The 21,011-nt window shown below is 45.2% G+C and overlaps 1 protein-coding gene across 1 annotated transcript in view; it reads right to left on the bottom strand.

Annotated features, from left to right (window-relative positions):
* Window positions 1–1,316: 1,316 nt before the first annotated feature.
* LOC117516760 (P2Y purinoceptor 3-like) overlaps window positions 1,317–21,011 on the bottom strand; it is a 29,608-nt gene continuing 9,913 nt past the window's right edge. The window contains exons 3-4 of the mRNA XM_034177607.1: window positions 2,933–3,494; window positions 1,317–2,291 (exon numbers count right to left, since the gene is read on the bottom strand). Coding sequence (XP_034033498.1) covers window positions 1,355–2,291; window positions 2,933–3,402 — 1,407 coding nt within the window. The 5' untranslated portion in view covers window positions 3,403–3,494 and the 3' untranslated portion in view covers window positions 1,317–1,354. The remainder of the gene's footprint in view (window positions 2,292–2,932; window positions 3,495–21,011) is intronic.

Here is a 21,011-nt window from a genome sequence, read left to right as displayed (position 1 = left end):
TGAAAGGAAATTTAGCGGCTTCTGATAACATCTGCGCATTTGAAACCTAGGTGTTAAATTGTGAGGTTTTGTTTGTTATGCACAGAACAAAAAGTAACCAACAGTCAAATTCTGGTTAAGTCATTTTGTACTTACCCACACAGAATCACAGCTGATGTGATCCATTCTGCGCGTTTGAAGCGCACAGAACAATCCTTAGTGTGCTTTCCAGTGGAAGAACGTGGGTTAAATGCCGGCAGTGGAACAATAAATGTCTGAAATGGTGGTGTGTGGTTTTAATTATTGCTAACCGTGTGTGAACACGCTCAGTTGTGTGGCAAAGTTGGTAGGTAACACAGCGCACATCACACACCTGCGAGTGTCTGAAAAATCCCTATTTACATACTGCAGTAATTTGTGAATCACCCGCAAAATGTAGCATGCTATGTAGCATAAAGCTAGCTCAGTGATGTAGTGTGAAGCTAACTCGGCTACATAGTGTAAAGCTAGCTCAGCTACATAGCATAAAGCTACCTTGGCTTTGTAGCATGAAGCTAGCTTGGCTACATAGCATGAAGCCGATGACGCTCGGCTGGCAGCGATTTTGCTAACTCGTGTTAGCAGACAGGCGAGATCTTTAACGGTTGTGTTTGATGATTAGCTCCTTGTGAAGTTTTCAGCTTATGCACCTTTTTTGAGACCAGAATGCTAACATTAGCATTAGCAGTTTTTAGCATGAACGCACCTTAATGTCTGTAAAATGTTTTAGAATGACGATGAAATAATATATTTCAACACATAATGAGATACAACACGAAGAGCTTCCCAGAAAAAAAAATGATACCAAATGCTCATCAATAAACCAGTTAGATTTTTAATCAACATTTAATAACATTACAGACAAAATAAATAAATGTGAATCTTGGTGGCTCCATGACATTTCTTCCATCAAATCATTTTTGTTTTTGTTGTTGCCTTTTAGATTAAATGTTTTTTGTTTTGTGCAGATGACATCAAAGAACCGCATGAGTCAGTGACGGCATGTGGAACATTTTTATTAACGCGTCAACCTCCAGACTCGAAGCCGAACAATATGAATTTTTAGGGCGACAATACCTTTATTAGTGAGTGAAAAACTTTATGATACCAATACATCTGCCCATATATACACAAAAAATGGCAATGACTCGTAACATTTCTTTATGGCGCATCGCTCAGTGCTTGCATAAAACAGACTTCTTGTCTATTTTGGTCAATATCATCATCCGGCTGATATATCAGTGGGCTCTGCTTCACACTCACTTATGCTTTTTCACCACTATTAATGTTTTTTTATTATTATTATTTATTATTTTTTAATCTAATAATTACGATTTTAAAATATCCTTCTAAAAAATGACCCTTCAAGACTTGGACTCATTGGACCCACTTGCACAGTTGTTTTGACTTTTTCAGCCACCTCCTGGTCGTCCTCTCCTGCTGTCTCCTTCGTCAGGATCTGCAGTGGCCACCAGAGGGAGCCACTCCGTCGGTCTCCACGCATGGTGGGTTCTAATGGCCAGCAACAGGGGGCGCCCTTATCTCCTGTTAGGAAGTATAGCAGTGCATTGAGCCAGGCATTGCAGGAGGCCAGAGGCCGGGTGACCTTGTAGCAGATGGAGACAGTCTTGATGGCGTTGCAGCCGCCAAGCTGCCCCCTCCGAAGGAGCAGGAACAGTGTCCGGGTCACATGGAAAGGTAGGAAGCACAGTGCGAACAGCAGTGTGATGGTTACAATGGTTTTAATTGATTTTCGGCGCCGCTGGATGTAGTGCGAGTACTGTGAGCCAGAGATGGACACAGAGGTTCTCTCTCTGTCCCTTGCCATGTCTGCTGCGCAGTCCCCCACTGGACCATCTTCACCATTCTCTATGGAGCTGGGAGGAGAACGCAGGGTCTGAAATATTGTCCTGACCACCTGGGAGTAGCACCAGGCAATAATAACAAAGGGGACAAAGAATCCGAGAAGGTGTAGGACAATGCCATATGGCACATAGTCAGCAAACTCTTTATCAATGGCATCATCCCAACAGTTCATGTATCCATCAGTTCCATCTTCCCCCTCAGGTCCAGTCTTGTTTCCACTGTCCTTCTCTCCTACAGAGCTAACATCTCCACTGCTGCCCCCTCGCAGAACATAGCCTGTTTGGGCAAACCTGAAGATGGGGCAAGTGAGGATGAAGACTACAACCCACACCAGTGTACACGTGGCCTTCACCAACCGCTTGCTTTCCAGGGTAATGGTCCTCATCGGGTGGCAGATACCCAAGTACCTGTGGACATACAATCACCTGTGAGTTTGTCTCTTAATCCTTCAATGAATAATGAGTTTGGACATATTTGTCCAATTGCCCAACAACCAAAGAGACCACTGCCTCAAAATCTGGACTTCTCCTGTATGTCCAAGTACAAGTTTTAACTTATTATTATCATGAAGGATTTGTACCAATTAGCCAAACAGATGAATCATGTGAGAAAGGATGTGTGGATAAAGATGGAAATGTGCTGACAATAAATGAGTGTTGAGAAGGTGGAGGGTGTACTTTGATGTAATGATGAATGAAGAAAAATGAGAAGGAGAGAAGGCTGGATGATGTGACATTATTAAGGAAGAACTGAGGACAGCTATGGAGAGGATGAAGAGTGGAAAGGCAGTTGGTCTGACGGACATTTCAGCAGAGGCATGGAAATGTTTAGAAAGGTGGCAGTGTAGTTTTTAACCAGATTGTTTAATAAAACTGGAAAGTGAGAAGATGCTGGAGGAATGGGTAAGAAGTGTGCATCTTCAAAACAGGATTCCATTTTGGATTTTGAGTTTCAGGAAAACTACAACTCACTTTTGTGACAAGAAAACAAAAATCAACACTACAAAGTCTGAAATGTGAAAATGTTCTGTAAATGTGGTGCGGGCTACCTGTGGACGGAGATGCACGTGAGGAAGAAGATCGAGCAGTAGAGGTTGAAGTAGAAGAGGAAGCGCACCAGGCGGCACATTAAGTCACCAAATACCCAGCGGTCCCTCAGCACGTAGCTCGCTACCAGGAAGGGGAGGGACAGGCCGTACATCAGGTCGGTGGTGGCGAGGTTCACCATGTAGATTACCGACGTGTTCCAGCGTCGTCCACCACCACCGCAGCAGCCACCGTGGTGACGGCAGGAGCGCAGGAGCACCACAGAGTTCATGGTCAGGCTGAACAGGAAGGTGAGGGAGTAGCAGAGTGGCAGGAACACGTACTTGTATGATTCATCGATGCTGCATGAGGACGGAGGATGCGAGGAGGCAGGGAAGGTGCCGGACATGTTGGCACGATCGCTCACAACGGCCGCTGCTACCACAGCCAGACTGAATTCTGGTGTGGCAGTGGAGGCTTTGCTCAGTTCCATAATGAACCTGTGAAGGTTATTTATGGACTAACGTGATGGGCTGAAGTCCCCCCACGGTCATCTCAGCTTCTCCTCTCCTGTGTCTGCTGTTTCTGTAGCGAGGAGCGGAAAGGAAACGCACTCATTAGTTTGGAAGTGCTTGTTCAGAATGTGGTGTTTTGTCGCGCTCCATTAGCTCCTCAATCATTAACAAAGCTTTCTGGAAACCTCCACATCCACAAGATTCTTGGTCCAGCTGATGTTTGGTCGTTTCAGCTTTTTCACTTCAACTGAATTGTTTTTTGAAAATAAAACTGAAAACAGTCAAACTACACCACAGCAATAAGACAACAAACAAAGAGCCAACATCACGACTGACACCCTTAAAACTCTATTTTCTCTTCTTTATACTGGAAACATACAATTTTACTCACTAAACCTCAACAAAGTACATTTTCCCCACAGCTAGATGCTAACTAGTCAAGCTAGTTGATTTGTTCAGCTAGAAACATCCAGGCATCTGGCGTAAAACTTGCCAGTGGTGGGGACAGTTTCTGCTAACTGCTAATTAGCGAAGCTAATTTTTGTTAGCGGATTAGAAACTCCCTTCTGTCTGATCATTTCTTAATAACATTTACATTTACCTCTGATGGACTACCCAGCAGTGGGGAATAAGTTTCATTACACTAGAAGTCTTTCAGAAAGCGCTGTAACTAGGTTAAGGATATGATTCCTTCTTTATGTTCTCTAATGCCATATACCAACACAGTGCAGAGTAGCTACCTAAACTCTGTAAGGGAGATAGAGTATCTCGTCAATAGTTTTACATCCTCATTGAAGACAACTTTGGATGCTGTAGCTCCTCTGAAAAAGAGAGCTTTAAATCAGAAGTGTCTGACTCCGTGGTATAACTCACAAACTCGTAGCTTAAAGCAGATAACCCGTAAGTTGGAGAGGAAATGGCGTCTCACTAATTTAGAAGATCTTCACTTTCTCTCCGATTGTTCTGTCTGAGTTATTCTCATTAGTTACTTCATCCAAACCATCAACATGTTTATTAGACCCCATTCCTACCAGGCTGCTCAAGGAAGCCCTACCATTATTTAATGCTTCGATCTTAAATATGATCAATCTATCTTTGTTAGTTGGCTATGTACCACAGGCTTTTAAGGTGGCAGTAATTAAACCATTACTTAAAAGCCATCACTTGACCCAGCTATCTTAGCTAATTATAGGCCAATCTCCAACCTTCCTTTTCTCTCAAAAATTCTTGAAAGGGTAGTTGTAAAACAGCTAACTGATCATCTGCAGAGGAATGGTCTATTTGAAGAGTTTCAGTCAGGTTTTAGAATTCATCATAGTACAGAAACAGCATTAGTGAAGGTTACAAATGATCTTCTTATGGCCTCGGACAGTGGACTCATCTCTGTGCTGTTCTGTTAGACCTCAGTGCTGCTTTTGATACTGTTGACCATAAAATTTTATTACAGAGATTAGAGCATGCCATAGGTATTAAAGGCACTGCGCTGCGGTGGTTTGAATCATATTTGTCTAATAGATTACAATTTGTTCATGTAAATGGGGAATCTTCTTCACAGACTAAAGTTAATTATGGAGTTCCACAAGGTTCTGTGCTAGGACCAATTTTATTCACTTTATACATGCTTCCCTTAGGCAGTATTATTAGACGGTATTGCTTAAATTTCATTGTTACGCAGATGATACCCAGCTTTATCTAGTCCATGAAGCCAGAGGACACACACCAATTAGCTAAACTGCAGGATTGTCTTACAGACATAAAGACATGGATGACCTCTAATTTCCTGCTTTTAACTCAGATAAAAACTGAAGTTATTGTACTTGGCCCCACAAATCTTAGAAACATGGTGTCTAACCAGATCCTTACTCTGGATGGCATTAACCCTGACCTCTAGTAATACTGTGAGAAATCTTGGAGTCATTTTTGATCAGGATATGTCATTCAAAGCGCATATTAAACAAATATGTAGGACTGCCTTTTTGCATTTACGCAATATCTCTAAAATCAGAAAGGTCTTGTCTCAGAGTGATGCTGAAAAACTAATTCATGCATTTATTTCCTCTAGGCTGGACTATTGTAATTCATTATTATCAGGTTGTCCTAAAAGTTCCCTAAAAAGCCTTCAGTTAATTCAAAATGCTGCAGCTAGAGTACTGACGGGGACTAGAAGGAGAGAGCATATCTCACCCATATTGGCCTCTCTTCATTGGCTTCCTGTTAATTCTAGAATAGAATTTAAAATTCTTTCTTCTTACTTATAAGGTTTTGAATAATCAGGTCCCATCTTATCTTAGGGACCTCGTAGTACCATATCACCCCAATAGAGCGCTTCGCTCTCAGACTGCAGGCTTACTTGTAGTTCCTAGGGTTTGTAAGAGTAGAATGGGAGGCAGAGCCTTCAGCTTTCAGGCTCCTCTCCTGTGGAACCAGCTCCCAATTCAGATCAGGGAGACAGACACCCTCTCTACTTTTAAGATTAGGCTTAAAACTTTCCTTTTTGCTAAAGCTTATAGTTAGGGCTGGATCAGGTGACCCTGAACCATCCCTTAGTTATGCTGCTATAGACGTAGACTGCTGGGGGGTTCCCATGATGCACTGTTTCTTTCTCTTTTTGCTCTGTATGCACCACTCTGCATTTAATCATTAGTGATCGATCTCTGCTCTCCTCCACAGCATGTCTTTTTCCTGGTTCTCTCCCTCAGCCCCAACCAGTCCCAGCAGAAGACTGCCCCTCCCTGAGCCTGGTTCTGCTGGAGGTTTCTTCCTGTTAAAAGGGAGTTTTTCCTTCCCACTGTAGCCAAGTGCTTGCTCACAGGGGGTCGTTTTGACCGTTGGGGTTTTACATAATTATTGTATGGCCTTGCCTTACAATATAAAGCGCCTTGGGGCAACTGTTTGTTGTGATTTGGCGCTATATAAAAAAATTGATTGATTGATTGATTGAACTGTCAGTCCGGTAACATTTTTTTTTTTTTTTTTTACCCAAAAGGAACACACACGCACACACACACACACACAAAAATAAAAATAAAACCTCAAATACTGTCTTCATCTTTATCAAAAGAAGACACAGTTTATCTCTATATTATGTATTGTGGAAACCTGTGTGGAAGAATAAGCCAGAGCTTTTGTCTTTATGCATCCTGCTGGCTGCCACAAAGAAGTGTTTTCTTTTCACACACAACAACACAGACGGTGGCGGAAGACATCAAACGCAAGGTACTTTTCACTCATGGTCACAACATAACGCTTCACCAAACTGACCACACGATTTGAACTACAGAAACACAACAAACCAATAACACTAACAACACTGCAAAACCAATATGTACCACAATAGCAAGAATAATAAAAAAACAAACAAACCCCAAACTCCCATAACGCATTGCAGCACAACAATAGGGCACCGCAGTCATGCTTGAGGGCGGGCGCTAAAGGGGTAAAATATCACGCATATGACGTAATTTCTCTACTTCCGGGGGAAAACCACGGCATTTTCTCTGAGTTTTTGGGCAAATTACACACAAAGTGAAAATACAAAAAAAAAAGTGATGGAAAGTGGTGGAAAGTGGACATGTGTTGCGATTTATTTATGACCCGGAGCTCAAATGTATCGAGGCGGTTTTGCAGGAGAGAGAACAGAGCTACTCTGGTTAGCTGTGTAGGCTAACACTTACCGACACAATGTCTCCCATTTGCCTAGTCTTTTCTTCTCCACTGGGAACTGAAAAATAATGTTGTGTGGGCCGCCAGAAGAGGAGGTACTGCTGGCCCACCACCAGAGGGCGCCCTGCCTGAAGTGCGGGCTTCAGGCACGAGAGGGCGCTGCCGCCTTAGGAACAAGCCGTGGTGACAGCTGTCACCCATCATCTGTGACAGCTGTCACTGATCATCCAATCCACATCTGGAATAAAAGCAGGAAGACACCTCCACCACATTGCCGAGATATCATCTTCTACCAGAGGTAATATCCTCAGCCTTTTGTAGTATTTTCTAAATTTGTTTATTGTGAGTGTTTGCAGGAGTACCGGTCCTTAGTTTGTGGAGGCTGTGCAAGACGGCACTCTTTTTCCTCTGAGGGATCGCTGCAACATATTGAGTGAGAGGTGGAGGTGGAATTCCCACCAGGATTGTTACTGGGTGTTCACACACCCACCCTTGACTGTCTTTGCTTTCTGCCAGCAGTACCAGATCCGACACGCCGTGACGGTGGCCACCTGGGGACTTCGGGACTTCGCGGCTCCAGTATTCCTCGGGTTCGGTGGCAGTGGAAATCGTGTGGTTCCAGTTCGGTTCCAGACGGGCGTCTCCTATCGTCGAGCCTGCCCACACGACACCTTTATTGATTGACTTGTGCACATTCTGTATTCTGCTGTGTTTGGTTGTGTTATTCACAACAGTAAAGTGTTATAATTTGACTCCTTCCATTGTCCGTTCATTTACGCCCCCTGTTGTGGGTCCGTGTCACTACACTTTCCCAACAGGATATCTCGGCCAGCATCATGGACTCCGAGGGGCGTCACCAGGCTGTTGAACGACCAATGGGAGAGCAGGGAGCGCAGGCGTCTGCAGGAGGCGTGATTGGTGAGCTACAGCACATTCTCACCGCCTTTACGGCTCGGATGGATCAAATAGCCGAGCAAAACATCCTCCTGAACCGCAGGGTGGAGGCTCTCTCCGCGCAAGTGGCGGCAAGCGCTCAGGGCGCTGCTGCAGCTCCTCCTCCTGCCGACCCTGTGCAGCATATAAATGTTCCAGTGGTGGTTCAACAACCCCTCCCACCATCCCCTGAAGCATACATAAGCCCTCCTGAGCCGTACGGAGGTTGTGTGGAGACGTGCGCGGACTTTCTTATGCAGTGTTCGCTCGTCTTCGCACAACGTCCCGTCATGTACGCGTCAGACGCAAGCAAAATAGCTTATGTGATCACTCTGCTTCGGGGAGAGGCACGCGCTTGGGCTACGGAGCTTTGGGAGCAAAATTCATGGCTCCTTCACACGTACACTGGGTTTGTGAGGGAGTTCAGAACTGTGTTTGATAACCCTAACAGGGGAGAGACCGCTTCAACTGTGCTGCTGTCAATGAGACAGGGACGCCGAAGCGCAGCTGCTTATGCAGTCGACTTCCGCATCGCGGCTGCGAGGTCCAGCTGGAATAATGCTGCGCTCCGCGCCGCCTTCGTAAACGGACTGTCGTCAGTCCTAAAGGAGCACCTAGTGGCCAAGGATGAACCGCGGGAATTAGATGGGCTTATTGATCTCGTTATACGGTTAGACAATCGGTTGGAGGAACGCCGTCGGGAACGAGACGAAGGACGTGGCCGGGCGCACGCCGTCCCTCTTCCTTCCGGGTCCGAGAAAGGTCCGCCCTTCCCATGCTCCCTGGCCTCTACGTCCCGTGGGGCGACAGCTCCCCCTGCTGACGAAGCTATGGACACGAGCAGGGCCACATTTAGACCACCTAATAGACAGAGGAGGCTTCCCCGCGGGGCGTGTTTTGTTTGTGGCTCAATGGAGCATCAATTGAGCAATTGCCCCGAACGGTTAAACACCAACGCCCGCCCCTAGAAACTGGGCTTAGGGTGGGCCAAGAAATTCACGTGGGACACACACATATTGCCACACGGCTCCCAGTTACAATCCTTAGTGAGGATTTAACCCTTCAGGCTCCAGCACTGGTAGACACAGGGTCAGAAGGGAATCTGCTAGACAGCAGATGGGCCAGGGAGGTAGGGCTCCCTCTGGTGGCGCTGCCTACACCATTGCAGGTGCGAGCACTAGATGGCACCCTACTCCCTTTAATCACACACAAGACACCACCAGTAACTCTGGTAGTGTCAGGGAATCATAGGGAGGAGATTGAGTTTTTTGTGACTCCTTCTACCTCCCGTGTGATTCTGGGGTTCCCCTGAATGTTGAAACACAATCCCCGGATTGATTGGCCGTCCGGGGTGGTGGTACAGTGGAGCGAGACCTGCCATCGGATGTGTTTTGGGATCCTCGGTTCCTCCCGGTTCCCAGGCTAAGGAGCAGGTCAAAGTTCCCCCCAATCTGTCGGCGGTGCCGGTTGAGTACCACGATCTTGCTGACGTTTTTTAGCAAGGATCGGGCACTCACTCTTCCCCCGCATCGTCCGTACGATTGTGCCATCGATTTGTTGCCAGGTGTGGAGTTCCCATCCAGCAGGCTGTACAACCTCTCCCGACCTGAGCGCGAATCAATGGAGACCTACATCCGGGACTCCTTAGCTGCCGGGCTGATCCGTAACTCCACCTCTCCGATGGGAGCAGGTTTCTTTTTTGTGGGCAAAAAAGATGGCGGTCTTCGTCCATGCATTGATTACCGGGGGCTGAATGAGATCACGGTTCGCAACCGATACCCGTTGCCTTTGTTGGATTCGGTGTTCACCCCCCTGCATGGAGCCAAAATCTTCACAAAGTTGGATCTTAGGAACGCATACCACCTAGTTCGGATCCGGAAGGGAGACGAATGGAAGACGGCATTCAACACCCCGTTAGGTCATTTTGAGTACCTGGTCATGCCGTTCGGCCTCACTAACGCCCCCGCGACGTTCCAAGCTTTGGTTAATGACGTCTTGCGGGACTTCCTGCACCGATTCGTCTTCGTATACCTGGATGATATACTCATCTTTTCTCCGGACCCTGAGACCCATGTACGGCATGTACGTCAGGTCCTGCAGCGGTTGTTGGAGAACCGGCTGTTTGTGAAGGGCGAGAAGTGTGAGTTTCACCGCACTTCTTTGTCCTTCCTGGGGTTTATCATCTCCTCCAACTCCGTCGCCCCGGATCCGGCCAAGGTCGCAGCGGTGAGAGACTGGCCCCAACCTACTCGCCGTAGGAAGCTGCAACACTTCCTCGGCTTCGCAAATTTTTACAGGAGGTTCATTAAGGGGTATAGTCAGGTAGTTAGCCCCCTGACAGCCCTGACCTCAGCAAAAGTTCCCTTCACCTGGTCGGATCGGTGCGAAGCCGCGTTTAGGGAGTTGAAATGCCGGTTCTCGACTGCACCGGTCTTGGTGCAGCCCGATCCTAGTCGCCAGTTTGTGGTTGAAGTGGACGCCTCTGACTCAGGGATAGGAGCCGTGCTATCCCAGAGCGGAGAAACCGATAAGGTTCTTCACCCGTGTGCCTGTTTTTCCCGCAGGTTGACCCCAGCAGAGCGGAACTATGACGTGGGCAATTGAGAGCTCCTTGCGGTGAAAGAGGCTCTTGAGGAGTGGAGACACCTGCTGGAGGGAGCGTCAGTGCCTTTCACGGTTTTCACTGACCACCGGAACCTGGAGTATATCAGGACCGCCAAGCGACTGAACCCCAGGCAAGCCCGCTGGTCACTGTTTTTCGGCCGTTTTGACTTCTGGATCATCTACCGCCCCGGGACCAAGAACCAAAGATCGGATGCCCTGTCCCGGGTGCACGAACGGGAAGTCAAGACCGAGCTGTCGGATCCACCGGAACCCATTCTACCGGAGTCCACTATCGTGGCTACCCTAACCTGGGACGTGGAGAAGACCGTCCGGGAGGCCCTGGCACGGAGCCCGGATCCCGGAACAGGACCGAAAGACAGATTGTACGTCCCACCAGAGGCCAGAGCTGCCGTTCTGGACTTCTGTCACGGGTCCAAGCTCTCCTGCCACCCAGGGGTGCGTAGGACCGTGGCAGTGGTCCGGCAGCGCTTCTGGTGGGCGTCCCTGGAGACTGATGTCCGGGCTTACATCCAGGCCTGCACCACCTGCGCCAGGGGCAAGGCGGACCACCAGAAGGCACAGGGACTCCTACAGCCACTTCCTGTGCCTCACCGCCCCTGGTCCCACATCGGTCTGGATTTTGTCACGGGCCTCCCGCCGTCCCGGGGACACACCACCATTCTCACAATAGTGGACCGATTCTCCAAGGTGGCCCACTTTGTGGCCCTCCCGAAGCTCCCGTCGGCCCAGGAGACGGCGGATCTCCTGGTCCACCATGTCGTCCGGCTGCATGGGATACCTACAGACATCGTTTCAGATCGCGGTCCCCAGTTCTCCTCGCAGGTGTGGAGAAGTTTCTGCCGGGAACTGGGGGCCACCGTAAGCCTCTCGTCTGGGTATCACCCACAGACTAACGGACAGGTCGAACGGGCCAACCAAGAGTTGGAGCAGGCCTTTAGGTGCACGACCTCCGCACACCCGACGGCTTGGAGTGAACATCTGGCCTGGATCGAGTACGCTCATAACAGCTAAGTGTCCTCTGCCACCGGCCTATCCCCGTTCGAGGTGTGTCTGGGGTACCAACCCCCTTTGTTTCCTTTGGTGGAGGGAGAGGTCGGTGTGCCCTCGGTCCAGGACCACCTGCGGAGATGCCGTTGCGTGTGGCGCACTGCCCGTTCGGCCTTGTTGAGGGCCCGGACGAGGGCTAAAGCCCATGCAGACCGTCGACGGTCCCCGGCCCCCGCATACCAGCCCGGGCAGGAGGTATGGCTTTCCACCAAGGACATTCCACTACAGGTCGAGTCTCCTAAACTGAAAGACCGCTTCATTGGACCCTTTACCATCCTCAAGGTCCTCAGTCCTACCGCAGTGAGGCTCCAACTCCCGGCCTCACTGCGGATCCATCCGGTCTTCCATGTCTCCAGAATCAAGCCGCATCACACCTGACCCCTCTGTGCACCCGGTCCGGCGCCGCCTCCTGCCCGTATTATCGACGGGGAGCCGGCTTGGACAGTTCGCCGGCTCTTGGACGTCCGTCGAATGGGCCGGGGCTTTCAGTATTTGGTGGACTGGGAGGGGTATGGACCCGAAGAACGTTCCTGGGTGAAGAGGAGCTTCATCCTGGACCCGGCCCTCCTGGCCGATTTCTATCGTCGCCACCCGAACAAGCCTGGTCGGGCGCCAGGAGGCGCCTGTTGGGGGGGGGGGGGGGGGGTCCTGTTGTGTGGGCCGCCAGAAGAGGAGGTACTGCTGGCCCACCACCAGAGGGCGCCCTGCCTGAAGTGCGGGCTTCAGGCACGAGAGGGCGCTGCCACCTTAGGAACAAGCCGTGGTGACAGCTGTCACCCATCATCTGTGACAGCTGTCACTGATCATCCAATCCACATCTGGAATAAAAGCAGGAAGACACCTCCACCACATTGCCGAGATATCATCTTCTACCAGAGGTAATATCCTCAGCCTTTTGTAGTATTTTCTAAATCTGTTTATTGTGAGTGTTTGCAGGAGTACCGGTCCTTAGTTTGTGGAGGCTGTGCAAGACGGCACTCTTTTTCCTCTGAGGGATCGCTGCAACATATTGAGTGAGAGGTGGAGGTGGAATTCCCACCAGGATTGTTACTGGGTGTTCACACACCCACCCTTGACTGTCTTTGCTTTCTGCCTGCAGTACCAGATCCGACACGCCGTGACGGTGGCCACCTGGGGACTTCGGGACTTGGCGGCTCCAGTATTCCTCGGGTACGGTGGCAGTGGAAATCGTGTGGTTCCGGTTCGTTTCCAGACGGGCGTCTCCTATCGTCGAGCCTGCCCACACGACACCTTTATTGATTGACTTGTGCACATTCTGTATTCTGCTGTGTTTGGTTGTGTCATTCACAACAGTAAAGTGTTATAATTTGACTCCTTCCATTGTCCGTTCATTTACGCCCCCTGTTGTGGGTCCGTGTCACTACACTTTCCCAACAAATAAAACACTTTTTGCGACTGCTTTGGTGATTGTGTTGGGAAGGTGTCGTAGCACGGACCCACAACAGGGGGCGCAAAGGAACAGACAATGAATAAGCCAAATAGTAACAATTTAATGTTGTGACAACACACAACTAAACACACAAGATCAGTAAAGTCAATTAACACCAGGTGACGTGTGGGCAGGCTCGAAGATAGAAGACCCCCGACGAGAGAGGAGCCACGTCCCACACGGCTTCCACCACCAACGGTCTGAAGAACACCGGAGCCGCCAAGTCCCGAGTCCCCAGGTGGCCTCTGTCTTCGGCTGTCGACCCTGGTACTGCTGGCAGAAAACAAAGACAGGATGGATGAGTGTGAATTCGCACACTCAGTAATCCACAGTCTGCACTCAGTTAGGAGGGAGCACCTCCACCTCCAATCACACACTCGTGCAGCTCCTGTTTTAACCACTTATCTGGTTTGGGGTGTGAGGCGAAGCCATCGCTGTCACACCAAACGCCAATCCCACAGATAAGGTAAACACCAGGAAAACAGCTGCAAAAGAAGTTCAGATTATTATTCAACGTTCGAGTCAGCAGAGAAAATTACCTCTTCAGTAGTTGATTTCTCGGCGAGGAGGTGGAGTTGCAGTCCGGCCTTTATGGTGATGGTGATGATGATGAATGAGTGACAGCTGGTGCTGAGGATGAGTGACAGCTGTCACTTCTTCTGGGTCTGGCGCCCTCTCGTGCTTGGAGCCCGCACTCCAAGCAGGGCGCCCTCTGGTGGTGGTGGGCCAGCAGTACCTCCTCTTCAGCGGCCCACATAACAGATTGCAGCCGAAAACAAAACAGTCCACCATTTATCGGTGTGAAGTTATGCTGTGTATATGTTGCACAACGGCAATGGAGGTCCCCGTAAGTGGTCAAATGCCGCAATATCATGCAGGGTTCAAACAAGACTGCGCTGCCCTATTCACAGCCCAGCCATCACTATGATATTTATAAACCGTTAACGGAGCTGCATTCACAAACACAAAATAAATGCATGAAAAATAAAAAAAAATAAAATAAAATCCCAAACGCGGTCATCTTCTTTATAAAAAGCAATAAATCGCAGTATTAATAGTCACAGTTTATCTCTGTATAAACAGAGGAATGGCTCACCTGTGTTGTGTTCAATGTGACTGGAAAAATCAACACGTCATCTGTCACGTTGAGCTCCCCCACCGAAGAAAACCCACGTACGTTTTGTCTTTACATAAAAATACAGCACTAAGTGTATTTTCACTTAAAAAAGTAAAGCTTTGCATGTACACACTGTCTTTAAGGCTGACACACTAACACCGGAGCTGCTGTGGCGGTCTGATCTGTTAGCTGTCTTTTATTCTGAAATAATGCTGAATTTATGTGGAAATGATTGTTGTACAAAAGCTTCAGATATCTGTTGCTGAGACAGATGATGACTGGAGGTAGTTTGAAGCAGAAACGTGATAATCAGTGAAAGGTCCTGTCACACCATGTCGATTCAGCCAGCGTATCCCAATCAATCAATCAATCAATCAATCAATTTTTTTATATAGCGCCAAATCACAACAAACAGCTGCCCCAAGGCGCTTTATATTGTAAGGCAAGGCCATACAATAATTATGTAAAACCCCAACGGTCAAAACGACCCCCTGTGAGCAAGCACTTGGCTACAGTGGGAAGGAAAAACTCCCTTTTAACAGGAAGAAACCTCCAGCAGAACCAGGCTCAGGGAGGGGCAGTCTTCTGCTGGGACTGGTTGGGGCTGAGGGAGAGAACCAGGAAAAAGACATGCTGTGGAGGGGAGCAGAGATCGATCACTAATGATTAAATGCAGAGTGGTGCATACAGAGCAAAAAGAGAAAGAAACAGTGTATCATGGGAACCCCCCAGCAGTCTACGTCTATAGCAGCATAACTAAGGGATGGTTCAGGGTCACCTGATCCAGCCCTAACTATAAGCTTTAGCAAAAAGGAAAGTTTTAAGCCTAATCTTAAAAGTAGAGAGGGTGTCTGTCTCCCTGATCTGAATTGGGAGCTGGTTCCACAGGAGAGGAGCCTGAAAGCTGAAGGCTCTGCCTCCCATTCTACTCTTACAAACCCTAGGAACTACAAGTAAGCCCGCAGTCTGAGAGCGAAGCGCTCTATTGGGGTGATATGGTACTACGAGGTCCCTAAGATAAGATGGGACCTGATTATTCAAAACCTTATAAGTAAGAAGAAGAATTTGAAATTCTATTCTAGAATTAACAGGAAGCCAATGAAGAGAGGCCAATATGGGTGAGATATGCTCTCTCCTTCTAGTCCCCGTCAGTACTCTAGCTGCAGCATTTTGAATTAACTGAAGGCTTTTCAGGGAACTTTTAGGACAACCTGATAATAATGAATTACAATAGTCCAGCCTAGAGGAAATAAATGCATGAATTAGTTTTTCAGCATCAGTCTGAGACAAGACCTTTCTGATTTTAGAGATATTGCGTAAATGCAAAAAAGCAGTCCTACATATTTGTTTAATATGCGCTTTGAATGACATATCCTGATCAAAAATGACTCCAAGATTTCTCACAGTATTACTAGAGGTCAGGGTAATGCCATCCAGAGTAAGGATCTGGTTAGACACCATGTTTCTAAGATTTGTGGGGCCAAGTACAATAACTTCAGTTTTATCTGAGTTTAAAAGCAGGAAATTAGAGGTCATCCATGTCTTTATGTCTGTAAGACAATCCTGCAGTTTAGCTAATTGGTGTGTGTCCTCTGGCTTCATGGATAGATAAAGCTGGGTATCATCTGCGTAACAATGAAAATTTAAGCAATACCGTCTAATAATACTGCCTAAGGGAAGCATGTATAAAGTGAATAAAATTGGTCCTAGCACAGAACCTTGTGGAACTCCATAATTAACTTTAGTCTGTGAAGAAGATTCCCCATTTACATGAACAAATTGTAATCTATTAGACAAATATGATTCAAACCACCGCAGCGCAGTGCCTTTAATACCTATGGCATGCTCTAATCTCTGTAATAAAATTTTATGGTCAACAGTATCAAAAGCAGCACTGAGGTCTAACAGAACAAGCACAGAGATGAGTCCACTGTCCGAGGCCATAAGAAGATCATTTGTAACCTTCACTAATGCTGTTTCTGTACTATGATGAATTCTAAAACCTGACTGAAACTCTTCAAATAGACCATTCCTCTGCAGATGATCAGTTAGCTGTTTTACAACTAACCTTTCAAGAATTTTTGAGAGAAAAGGAAGGTTGGAGATTGGCCTATAATTAGCTAAGATAGCTGGGTCAAGTGATGGCTTTTTAAGTAATGGTTTAATTACTGCCACCTTAAAAGCCTGTGGTACATAGCCAACTAACAAAGATAGATTGATCATATTTAAGATCGAAGCATTAAATAATGGTAGGGCTTCCTTGAGCAGCCTGGTAGGAATGGGGTCTAATAAACATGATGGTTTGGATGAAGTAACTAATGAAAATAACTCAGACAGAACAATCGGAGAGAAAGAGTCTAACCAAATACCGGCATCACTGAAAGCAGCCAAAGATAACGATACGTCTTTGGGATGGTTATGAGTAATTTTTTCTCTAATAGTTAAAATTTTGTTAGCAAAGAAAGTCATGAAGTCATTACTAGTTAAAGTTAATGGAATACTCAGCTCAATAGAGCTCTGACTCTTTGTCAGCCTGGCTACAGTGCTGAAAAGAAACCTGGGGTTGTTCTTATTTTCTTCAATTAGTGATGAGTAGAAAGATGTCCTAGCTTTACGGAGGGCTTTTTTATAGAGCAACAGACTCTTTTTCCAGGCTAAGTGAAGATCTTCTAAATTAGTGAGACGCCATTTCCTCTCCAACTTACGGGTTATCTGCTTTAAGCTACGAGTTTGTGAGTTATACCACGGAGTCAGACACTTCTGATTTAAAGCTCTCTTTTTCAGAGGAGCTACAGCATCCAAAGTTGTCTTCAATGAGGATGTAAAACTATTGACGAGATACTCTATCTCCCTTACAGAGTTTAGGTAGCTACTCTGCACTGTGTTGGTATATGGCATTAGAGAACATAAAGAAGGAATCATATCCTTAAACCTAGTTACAGCGCTTTCTGAAAGACTTCTAGTGTAATGAAACTTATTCCCCACTGCTGGGTAGTCCATCAGAGTAAATGTAAATGTTATTAAGAAATGATCAGACAGAAGGGAGTTTTCAGGGAATACTGTTAAGTCTTCTATTTCCATACCATAAGTCAGAACAAGATCTAATATATGATTAAAGTGGTGGGTGGACTCATTTACTTTTTGAGCAAAGCCAATAGAGTCTAATAATAGATTAAATGCAGTGTTGAGGCTGTCATTCTCAGCATCTGTGTGGATGTTAAAATCGCCCACTATAATTATCTTATCTGAGCTAAGCACTAAGTCAGACAAAAGGTCTGAAAATTCACAGAGAAACTCACAGTAACGACCAGGTGGACGATAGATAATAACAAATAAAACTGGTTTTTGGGACTTCCAATTTGGATGGACAAGACTAAGAGACAAGCTTTCAAATGAATTAAAGCTCTGTCTGGGTTTTTGATTAATTAATAAGCTGGAATGGATCCCAACTCTATTAAAAAAATGCTGGCTTAAGTCTAATAATTTAAGGGTAAGTTTTTTATAAGTTAAGAGCACGTTGAAACATGCTGGCGCTCGCTGATATATGTCTTAATACGCTGAGCTCCTCAAAAAATTTTGGGCATTCTGAAAATTTTTAACCAGCATGTGACTCACACGTCCCGCACATGCTGGACATAAGGTGTAGGTAAGTTATGTGATTGTTGGCACAGGTTTCTTGTAATTTACTCATAAATCTAAATCTGTCCATCAATGCTGTCCACTGATTGGCTGAAACCTGCGGTCCTCATGCAGATCGACTGTTTCATTCACACACAGAGTAAATTAGCTCTTCGATTCAGTCCGACATGAGTCCACATAAAGCTCCTGATTTTGAAAAATGACGTCTGAAAATACTTTAATCTGTGGCTGGAAACACAGCATTTTAAAACAAGTCCCTCTGGTTTTCTGCTCCAGTTAATTTCTCAGAGGATGCCGGTGTCACGCGCTGTGATCACACAGAAGTGCTGTGATGATTTAAAGTTTTAACGCGCCATTGCTTTCAGCGTGATCATCAGACGACCTGATCGATCAGGTGTGATCAGAGCCGAATGAGGTGCTGTGACTCTTTAAAGTGTTTCATTATTCAGGTCTGTGGTGACCTGAACAGGTCTGATCAGCAGACCTGATCAAAAAGCGACCGGCACTTTAAAAGTTTAAAGAGTCACAGCACTCCATTAATTCACAGCTGCATTTACCACAGCCAGTTGACTCATCAGCATTCTGTACTAGGCATGTGAATCTCATCACTGACAACGATTCGATAGGCTTCTCGATACACTACCAGTGATACATACAAATATAGCGATACATGACGATACATGACGATACTGACAATATGATGCGATACGATTCACCCCGTTCCAGATTTGATGCGATTTGATGGGGTGGTGGCCAAGTGGTTAATGCGCTTGGTTTCAGTTCAGAAGGTTCCGGGTTCAAATCCCACCAATGCCACATTTCTCCATGTAATGTGGAGTTGCGTCAGGAAGGGCATCCAGCGTAAAACGTGCCAATTCAACAAGCAGATCCACCTTGGATTTGCTGTGGCGACCCCAAGTGCAAACAAGGGAGCAGCCGAAGGGACTTACTTTTTTTGATAAGGAATTGAATGGCGATTCACTTCCTCAGAATGCGATATGATGCGATTTGGTGCGGTATGATTAGGGATAGGTATTGATAAGATTTTATCAATATCGATGCCATTATCGATTCCGTTTATCAACCCAATTCTTTGTTGATTCCCTTATCAATACCTCTTGTGAATGTTCTGTGTACTAAAAGTAGGCTTTACAGTTTTTTTTATGTTAACAACATTTTATTGTCTTAAAGTAAATAAATATGAAATTGGTCACTGGATCCTTGATCTAGGACTGAAATAGAAATAAACAAAATGTGTAGTTTTTCTCAAAAGCATTTCCTTTCAGATATTATTGACACAAATGTAACTCCATAGAATCTGAGCTCTTCTTTATTAAAGGACTCTATAATAAACATAATGAGCTTTGTTAAAAGACTCTGTAATAAACATAAGGAGTGTTGTTAAAGGACTCTGTAATCACCATCATGAGCTGTTAAAGGACTCTATAATAAACAATGAGCTTTGTTGAAGGACTCTGTAATAAGCGTAATGAACTTTGTTAAAGGACTCTATAATAAACACAATGAGCTTTGTTAAATGACTGTAATAAACATAATGAGTGATTTTAAACAACTCTGTAATAAACATAATGAGCTTTGTTAAAGGACTGTAATTTCCATAAAAAAAACTTTATTAAAGGACTCTATAATAAAAATAATGAACTTTGTTGAAGGACTCTATAATAAACATAATGAGCTTTGTTAAAGGACTCTATAATAAACATAATGAGCTTTGTTGAAGGACTCTGTAATAAGCGTAATGAACTTTGTTAAAGGACTCTATGATAAACATCGGAGCATTGTTAAAAGACTAATAAACATCATGAGCTTTGTTAAAGGACTCTATAATAAACATAATGAACTTTATTAAAAGACTGTAATAAACAAACATCATGAGCTTTGTTAAAGGACTCTAGAATAAAGATAATGAGCTTTGATAAAGGAGTCTGTAATAAACATCATGAGCTTTGTTGAAGGAGTAGAGAAGCTTGAATCTTCGACTGGAGTGGGTTGCTTGACCCAGTCCAGTCAAAGATTCAAGCTTCTGTACTATGGAAACCACCTGGACAACTGAGAGCCTTCACAGAAACTTTGTTGAAGGACTCTGTAATAAACATAATGAGCTTTGTTAAATGACTCTATAATAAACATAATGAACTTTGTTAAAGGACTCTGTAATAAACATAATGAGCTTTGTTAAAGGACTGTAATTACTATAAAAAACTTTATTAAAGGACTCTATAATAAACATAATGAGCTTTGTTGAAGGACTCTATAATAAGCGTAATGAACTTTGTTAAAGGACTCTATGATAAACATCGCAAGCATTGTTAAAGGACTGTGTAATAAACATAATGAGCTTTGTTAAAGGACTCTATAATAAACATAATGAGCTTTGTTAAAGGACTCTGTAATAAACATAATGAGCATTGTTAAAGGACTCTTTAATAAACTTAATGAGCTTTGTTAAAGGACTGTAATTACCATAAAAAACTTTATTAAAGGACTCTATAATAAACATAATGAGCTTTGTTGAAGGACTCTATAATAAACATAATGAGCTTTGTTAAAGGACTCTGTAATAAACATAATGAGCATTGTTAAAGGACTCTGTAATAAACATAATGAGCATTGTTAAAGGACTCTGTAATAAACATAATGAGCATTGTTAAAGGACTCTGTAATAAACTTAATTAGCTTTGTTAAAGGACTGTAATTACCATAAAAATCTTTATTAAAGGACTCTATAATAAACATAATGAGCTTTGTTGAAGGGCTCTATAATAAGCGTAATGAACTTTGTTAAAGGACTCTATGATAAACATCGCAAGCATTGTTAAAGGACTGTGTAATAAACATAATGAGCATTGTTAAAGGACTCTATAATAAACTGTCATGCAGCCATCTGTGATGGGTTATTTTTTGGTGTTTGTTCAGGGCTGTTCCTCTTTTTAGTCTAAGTTATTTCTTTGTTTTATTTGTGTTAACAGTCATTCAGGTTTCATTTGATTTTTGCAGTTCCTGTCTTTGATGTGTTCAGGTTATGACTTGGGGGTCAAGTGTTGTATTTCTCTTCACATGGAAGTCTGTTCTCTGCTGCACGCTGGTGTTCT

The sequence above is a fragment of the Thalassophryne amazonica genome, chromosome 9 (genome assembly GCF_902500255.1).
Source record: "Thalassophryne amazonica chromosome 9, fThaAma1.1, whole genome shotgun sequence".
Lineage (NCBI taxonomy): Eukaryota > Metazoa > Chordata > Actinopteri > Batrachoidiformes > Batrachoididae > Thalassophryne > Thalassophryne amazonica.
The sequence above is the reverse complement of the archived record's forward strand: the minus strand, read 5'-3'. Positions and strand labels throughout refer to the sequence as shown.